The sequence below is a fragment of the Prionailurus bengalensis genome, chromosome C1 (genome assembly GCF_016509475.1).
Source record: "Prionailurus bengalensis isolate Pbe53 chromosome C1, Fcat_Pben_1.1_paternal_pri, whole genome shotgun sequence".
NCBI lineage: Eukaryota > Metazoa > Chordata > Mammalia > Carnivora > Felidae > Prionailurus > Prionailurus bengalensis.
Window position 1 is genome coordinate 17,560,953 of NC_057345.1, and position 7,887 is coordinate 17,568,839.

The following is a 7,887-nucleotide window of genomic DNA, read 5'->3' on the forward strand; positions in this document are numbered from 1 at the left end:
CCCTCCCGCTCCTTCTCAGCTCTCCCTTTAGCCTGGGAAAAGAGCCCGCCTCCTGACCCATAAGGCCCTGGGCCGGAAGCTCCACTTTCTCTTCCTGTCCTTCACCATGGCGGTGAGTAGCTGAGCCCTCGGTTTGCTTCCCTTCATCCGCCTTCATCCACGGCCGGCCGGGCCCGCGGGAGCTGCCTGGTCCGCGGCCGGAGGAGAAGGGAGCCCGCAGTGCTGGCCGTGCCGAAACTGGCAGAGCCATGCGGGCGCAGGGCGCGGAGCTGAACCCTGTCGCCTCCCCTCCGCTCTCTCAGGAGCGGGCTCGGAGCAGGCGCCGGGAGGGCTCAGAAGCATAGCCCGTAGGCTGCAGGGAGGGCGAGCGGAGCGAACGGAGGGGCTGGCACGCGGTGTCAGGACCTGTTGCCCGTTCTGAGGACTTGAGACCTCCCCGGCGCTGGGGAACCTCAGCCTGTTTGTCCGCTTGGGGAAGGCGCTCGCCTTCTGCCGCAGCCGCTGGGCTGCTTCGGAACGGAACGGGGACGTCGCACAACCACGTGTTTCCCGTTTCCCCAGCTTTTCAATTCGATTTTCTCCCCCATTAGCTTTATAATGGGGACGCGCTCCGACACCTTACACGTTGAGTCCCTTGGGCTTCATCCACTGCCTGTAATTTTAACTCCCGATACCCGTCCTGAGTTTCCATTCACCCATTCCGTGCGTCGAGGAAGAGACCAGATCCCGAGCTGCCTGCCTTGGTGCCTCCCAGACTTTTTTGAACCCTTAGGGCCTTCGTTAGGAATGGGGATGAGCCGAGATCGGTAATGCTGTGTATCCAAATGCTGGACTCGCAGCCGTGGCGGGGTTGTGTGTTGACTGCTGCGCTTCCCGTGTTGCAGCAGGATCAAGGTGAAAAGGAGAACCCCATGCGGGAACTTCGCATCCGCAAGCTCTGCCTCAACATCTGTGTGGGGGAGAGTGGAGACAGACTGACCAGGGCAGCCAAGGTGCTGGAGCAGCTCACAGGCCAGACCCCTGTGTTCTCCAAAGGTGAGCAGTGGCAGTCAGGGGAGAGGGCCGGTGGCCGAGTATGCCTGGGTGTTTCCTAATTTACCTGGTTTCCAGCCTGTTGAGGGCCCCGTTTTGCAAGTGACAGTTGGTATCCCTCAAAAGCATTAGCTTCCTACAGTACCCCAGACATATCCTCGTTTCAAAATTGGTTTTGGTGTTGGGATACCAGGTTTTTAAGTTAGGAGGGATGAAGCTAGGACTGGTCCAGGGAGAGATTTTACAGGCAGAGTGGAAATGTTGGGAATACAGTAAATGTTATTTGGCTTGATTCACATTTAGAATTTAGGGGCTACATTAAGAACAGAGTTGTGTGGGGCACCTGGGTGGCTCGGTGAGTTAAGTGGTGGACTCTTGATTTCTGCTCAGGTCATGATCTCGTGAATTCGAGCCCTGCGTCGCGCTCCATGTGCTGCTTGGGATTCTCTCCCTCTCTCTGCCCCGCCCCTGCTATGCGCGTGCTCACTGGCACTGTCTCTCAAAATAATAAGCTTTGTTTGTTTTTTAATGTTTATTTTTGAGAGAGAGAGAGAGTGCAAGTGGGATTGGGGCAGAGAGAGAGGGAGACACAGAATCTGAAGCAGGCTCCAGGCTCTGAGCTGTCGGCACAGCCTGACACTGGGCTAGAACCAACAGACCGTGAGATGACCTGAGCTGAAGTCAGACGCTTAACCGACTGAGCCACCCAGGCGCCCCTCAAAATAAATAAACTTTTAAAAAAATAATGTAAAACACAGAGTTGTGTACCTAGACTAATGGGGTTCAGCTTATAGCTCCATCACCTGCTGGTCTGACTTTGGCCTTTTTGGGTCTCAGTTTCCTCATTGGCCTGAAGGGGATGTTAATAAGCTTGTGATGGATAGAGTGAATGAATTGTGTGAAATGCCTGCTGCCTGCCACGCCCAGTGTAGATACTATCATTGTGTTGATTTTTTTGTTTTTGAAGTTTCATTGCTTTAGGATACTGGAATATGGCAAGTTCATGGGTTCAGAGCCTGCCTCTTATTTGGGGCACGTTAACCTCCCAGAACTTCATCTGTGATAGGAGGATATTACAATAAGACTTTAGAGAATGTTAGCTACTATCAATAATGTTTTGTTTAGAACACAATGGTCATACTCCTTTCTAGTGGCCTATTCTGGCTGTGTACTTGGCCCCTCCTGAGACTTCGACATTATGACTTGGAAGCTCTTAGTTGCTGAAGTTACGACTGAGTGACTTGGAATTGGAAAATCTATTTTCTGTGTTAAGGATGAAACAGATGTGGGCGACACCGGTTAGAATGCCACCACTTAGGATGTGGATGGATGCTTCATGTCTCTTAGACCTGGAGGTGATGTTCTGGGGAAGAGGTGAGTGGGGTGGACGTGTGATACCTGACTCCTTGTTTCTCCCTACCTGCAGCTAGATACACCGTTAGATCCTTTGGTATCAGGAGAAATGAAAAGATTGCTGTCCACTGCACGGTCCGTGGGGCCAAGGCAGAAGAAATCCTGGAGAAAGGTCTAAAGGTGAGGCTGATCTCTGTGAATGATTTCTCTGGGTTTTCCTGTGCCCTTTACATGTTGGGAAAGTTCTACGAAATCTACAGTTGTGATGTGATTTGTGTTGTGGGAAAATAAGATTTTATCCATGATCAAGTTAATGGAATCGTATCTCTGGGGTGCTGAGTGTTGTGGACTAAGCTAGTAATTTTGGGAGAATTTGAGTTGACACGGGGTGTAATTGCATTTTTCTCCTTAGGTGCGAGAGTATGAATTAAGAAAAAATAACTTCTCCGATACTGGAAACTTTGGTTTTGGGATCCAGGAGCACATCGATCTGGGGATCAAATATGACCCAAGCATTGGTATCTATGGCCTGGACTTCTATGTGGTATGGATATTTAATCTTTTCCACTCCTGGTCTGTGAGGAGAGTAGACTCTGCCTACTCCTTTATTTCATATGTGCTATCTTGATGTTACGATGTTGGGATTGAAGCTTTGAGTGTTGTCTGCTTTGTGTTGTCCCCCTTGGGAAGATGTGCCTCATTTGTGGCAGGTGTAGGAATACAACACTGAACTAGATAGACGGGATGCTGCTATTGTGAAGATTATGGTCTAGGATCTAACAAGCACCATTACGGCTTAGAGGCTGAAGGAACTATTCCACCCACTGAATTGAAAATTTGAGTGAGTTCTGGTGCTGTATTTGGCGTGTGGGTTGGCTGTACTAACTAAGGCCGCTCTTTCCCAGCTCCTTCCCTTAGGGAAGGTAGGGTGGCTTCCATCCAGAGGACGTAGATACATGTTTGGTGACGTGGCTGTTTGCTCAGTCAGGATAGGGATTTCAATGTACAAATGACCATTTGTGTGTTTGTCCAACCGTGAAACTAAATAGCAAAAACCAGAAGTCCTGACTAGTGTGGAACCTGAGTAATGGCAGCACCCGCATTAGATTTGAATATCCAAATGCTAAGGAGAATCTGGTGATCAGGAAGTTTGGGAGAAGCAAGACTTTAAGAAGCACTTTTGAACTGAAGCAGAAAAAACGAAGAACTATTTCTTTGTGCTTCTCAGAATCTGAAATTTTCTATAATGTATATATTATAGTAAGATTTTTTTAATTTAGTGTTCTTTTAAAAATGTGCTTTGGAGACTGGGGAGCAATGGTGGAGAATCCTTAGCTACCATTGGAAGTCAGGCAGGGAGGGTGGGAGGTGCTTGCAAGTTCCAGCCTCCAAAGCAGATTTAAAGTGTGGTATGTTGTCCTGGATGCTGCTAACAGTTTTATCAGACCCTGAGATCGTGGGTCTCTTGCTCCAGAATTCGTTGGGGCCACCAAATGACTCTTGATGATCAGTCTCAAATGTGTGAGTCTTGTCCGTGTACTCTTGACTCTGAGCTGGCTAGGTGACTGTTGGTTATTCCTGGGACAGGTGCTGGGTAGGCCAGGTTTCAGCATCGCAGACAAGAAGCGCAGGACAGGCTGCATTGGGGCCAAACACAGAATCAGCAAAGAGGAGGCCATGCGCTGGTTCCAACAGAAGGTAAAGCTGATTTATCTCAGGTGAAGTGGTGGAATGTGGTGTTGGAGTTGGGGTTTGGGGGTGCAAAATCCAGCACCATTTGGTGGGTAGTTTCTTTAAAGGTAGTATATTTGGGCAACTTGGCAAACGTGGGCTTCCAGGGTTGGTGGTTTGAACACCCAGAATCAGGTTTTCTCCCCACCCCCATAAATGCAGGTCGTTGGAAGGGGAGGAATATGGCTTTAATAGGAGCCCCCTTTTCTCAGGGTCAAGCACAGTTTGAGCACAATGTAGTAGTTGTTAAAACTGGCCAGCTTCCTGTTCAGTCTAGAAGGGATGTGGGATTCAGAGCTGAATTCATGTGTCAGATTTGGAGTCTCAAACGTTAGCCATTGCTGCAATCTTTGCTGTTGCCTCCTGTTGTGAAAAAATAAAATCTCTTCTCTTTCAGTATGATGGGATCATCCTTCCTGGCAAATAAATTCCCGTTTCTATCCAAAAGGCCAATAAAAACTTTTCAGTGAAATGTATATATTACTGTTGTGTGTTCTGTGAAAGGAGCCTGGCCATATTCAAGTCCCTGGACCTCAAGCCACTTAAAGCTTCAATGGGAATAGCTGGTAACAACCCTGTCGTCCTCTGGATGCCAGTGTTTCCTGGCAGATCGAAGCCTGAGTTTCGCAGCATTGCCTGTGCTCACCATACCCTTGTTATTAGGCTGTGGTGGTGGTACGGTAGTCACGTGGAAACTGATGTTAGAGGGGAGGGTATGATTGGGTCTGGGGTTTGAATAGAGAGCCTTGGTTAAAGGTGGGATGCAGGGCTCCCATGTTTCAGGAAGCTCCCTCTATTCAGTAATTCTGCTCTTCACTAGAGATTATACCAGCACTTGTATCTGTTGAAGGAAATCACAGGTTTTGGCGTGTGATGCTTGGGATTAAATTTTGGTTTAACTGTTCAGATTCAGTTTTCCTTTAAAATGAGGATGTATAGGGTTGTTAAGGAAATATAAGCAGAGAAGAGAACGGTCTTTGAGCCAAATTGGATGTGATTCCCTGTCCTCCCTTTTATCCACTATGTTACCTTAAACTGGTTAATCTCTGCCTCAGTTTCTCAATTGTATCATGGTGGCAAGTGATAGCCCTCAGAGGTTAAAGATTAAAGTTTAATACGCCTAGAATACTTAGACTTGTACCAGGCACACAGTGCTCAAAAAGGGTTAATTTTGTGTTTTGGTATATGAGAAATGTTACCTTTTATCAAAGTTTGCTCTTCCTTTGGTGTGAAAGTAGAATTTCCTTATCTTTTCCGTGTCACTGAAGCAGTGGCATTCAAAAGCCACCATTTCTCTGACCATTAGACACAGTACTTGGTTGATGGTTCATAATTTTCAATTTAGGGTTTACATTTTGAGCATGTTAATTTAGTTCAATAACTTGTGACTATTGAGTTCAGTTGTTCTCAGGCCACCTTTTCACTACCATTAAATGGTTCTAATTTGTTAGCTGCGTTTGTAGTTATTTTAAAACCCAGAGATTATTTGGTGTTTTTAAGTTGTTATGAAAACATAATTATTTTTGTATTCCTGATAATAAAATCTTAGTGAGATCAGATACAGTTGCTTAAAGTGGAGAATCACGAAACGTGTTACCATATACTTTTTGTTTCACTTAAAATTTATCAGTATGCTTTCACTTTTCAGTCTGACTCTAGGGCTAGGGCTATCACCTTGTAAACAGTGAAACTTGTGTAGGCGTGATTCTTGTGGTTCAGCTTCATTTTTATAGGGGAGGACTTGATTTGTCCTAACTTCTATAATTAGAATAACAACTACAACTGGAATACACATGTGAGAACAAACTGTTGGTGAATATGTAGCTAGTGCTCGTGGGTGCTAGCTGCCATGGGAAGTCAGTAATATGGTACAGAGATGGAGAGCATAACGCTTGTTTCATTTAAATAAAGCAATTCAGAGGGGCAGCTGGCTGGCTCAGTCAGAGAGCAACCAAGCCTTGATCTCAGGGTCGTGAGTTCAAGCCCCATGTCGGGCATGGAGCCTACTTTAAAAAGATAGATTGTTCCAGAAATACAGAATGTAGAAAATGAAAGGCCCTCTAATGCCACCATCGTCCTTGTGCACTTTACCGTTAGCCATTTGCCGTGTATCTGTATGTTTTTATGTTTATGTTCCTGTTTAGCAGTAAAACCTGCCTATCCTTGATTTGGTCCTGCCATGTGTATTCAGTTGAGTTGAGTCCCCATTTTATTTTGTTGTTGTTGTTGTTATTATTATTATTATTATTATTATTATTTTACTTTTTGAGAGAGAGAATCCTGCGAGGGGCGGTCAGAGTGCAGAGCCTGAGCTCAAGAACTGTGAGATCATGACCTGAGCCAAAGTTAGATGCTTAACCAACTGAGCGACCCACGTGCCCCATGACTTCCCGTTTTAAAATGAAACTGCCTGGGCTCCTGGCCTAGTAGAAAAAGGACTCTTGGGAGTTTAGTGATCTGACCGGATTTTAGTCCCAGCTCTCAGTGGTATTCTGGGTGAGTCCTAGAACATGTGCCCTGGGGCAAGTAGGGAGATTTTACTAACCAGTTTAGAGCTTTGGTGTTCAGAAAGCTTGCCCCTGTCCTGGTTAGAAGCTTGGCTTCCTGGGGCACCTGGGTGGCGCAGTCGGTTAAGCGTCCGACATCAGCCAGGTCACGATCTCGCGGTCCGTGAGTTCGAGCCCCGCGTCAGGCTCTGGGCTGATGGCTCGGAGCCTGGAGCCTGTTTCCCATTCTGTGTCTCCCTCTCTCTCTGCCCCTCCCCCGTTCATGCTCTGTCTCTCTCTGTCCCCCCCCCCCCAAAAAAAAAAAAGTTGAAAAAAAAAAGCTTGGCTTCCAAATGGATGTCAGACTGTTGTCAAATTCACAACAGTTTGAGTTGGCATCTTTTCACTTGTTGTTAAGTGGTACTGTTCCCTTGGGGTTTGTTAAAACTCTTGGGCCTCACCTCAGACCTACTGAATTAGAATCTGCTTTTTAACAAGATCTGTAGGTGATTTGTATGTGCACACTAAAGCCTAGGAACTACCCACATGATAATGCCAAAACAGGGAGGGAGGACATAACACCTAAGGAAATTTCTTTAATAAATTTAGTTTTGTGAAGTTCTTGCTGTGTGGTGGTTTTTCTGATTTCTTCAGCTGCTGTCCATGAAAACGTGGACTGACATTAGGTTGCCCTCTGCCCCATGTTACATTGTGGTTGTCTTCAGAATAAGGTTGTGTTCTAGCAGGCATCTGTTTGCATCCCAGTACCAGGCCAAGAAATACTGGATGCTACTTTGCCGAGTGAATGTTCTCTTCCTGCAACTATTGTTTACGACAGAGTTCTCAATCCAGGACAGTAATCTGTCCCCATCCTGGGGTATTTGAAAATTTATGAGGGAGGCCTTTCAGTTATCCCTGTAAATAGGGCTGCTCTTGGTATTAGTGCCTATAGGTCAGGGGTGTCCAACATTCTACCATTCAGGATAATTGTACAGGTAGCTATGTGGATGGATACAGGGTGGTCCCTGATACCTGAGCAGGTGATGGGGCCAGCCAGCTGTGCAAAGGCTTGAAGGTACGAGTGTGGTTGAGAAGCAGCAAGGAGACTAATTAGCAAAAGTGGCAGTGAGTAGTTAAGTAGATGAGATCAGGCTAGTGAAGGGCCAGATCACAGCCTACCGTTGAAGATTATAATTGCTGCAGCAAGACAGATTTTTAAAAGGAATCGGGGCAGAAACGGGGAAACTGCTTAAGTTGTACCAGAGTGCTTGGCATTTTCTTCCAC

General features: G+C 46.5%; 1 protein-coding gene across 1 annotated transcript; it reads left to right on the forward strand.

Annotated features, from left to right (window-relative positions):
• The first annotated feature begins 28 nt into the window (after nt 1-28).
• RPL11 (ribosomal protein L11) lies at nt 29-4,592 on the forward strand. The gene is made up of 6 exons (XM_043578563.1): nt 29-112; nt 885-1,035; nt 2,459-2,565; nt 2,798-2,929; nt 3,973-4,083; nt 4,514-4,592. The coding sequence occupies exons 1-6, from the start codon at nt 107-109 to the stop codon at nt 4,541-4,543; spliced, it is 537 nt and encodes a 178-aa protein (XP_043434498.1). The 5' UTR covers nt 29-106; the 3' UTR covers nt 4,544-4,592.
• Nucleotides 4,593-7,887: the final 3,295 nt, after the last annotated feature.

Bases quoted from the DNA above. Each gene is read 5' to 3' on its own strand.
- RPL11 (XM_043578563.1), top strand. The intron at 2,566-2,797 runs GTGAGGCTGATC...TTTTCTCCTTAG, and splicing joins TCCTGGAGAAAGGTCTAAAG to GTGCGAGAGTATGAATTAAG. The intron at 4,084-4,513 runs GTAAAGCTGATT...CTTCTCTTTCAG, and splicing joins TGCGCTGGTTCCAACAGAAG to TATGATGGGATCATCCTTCC.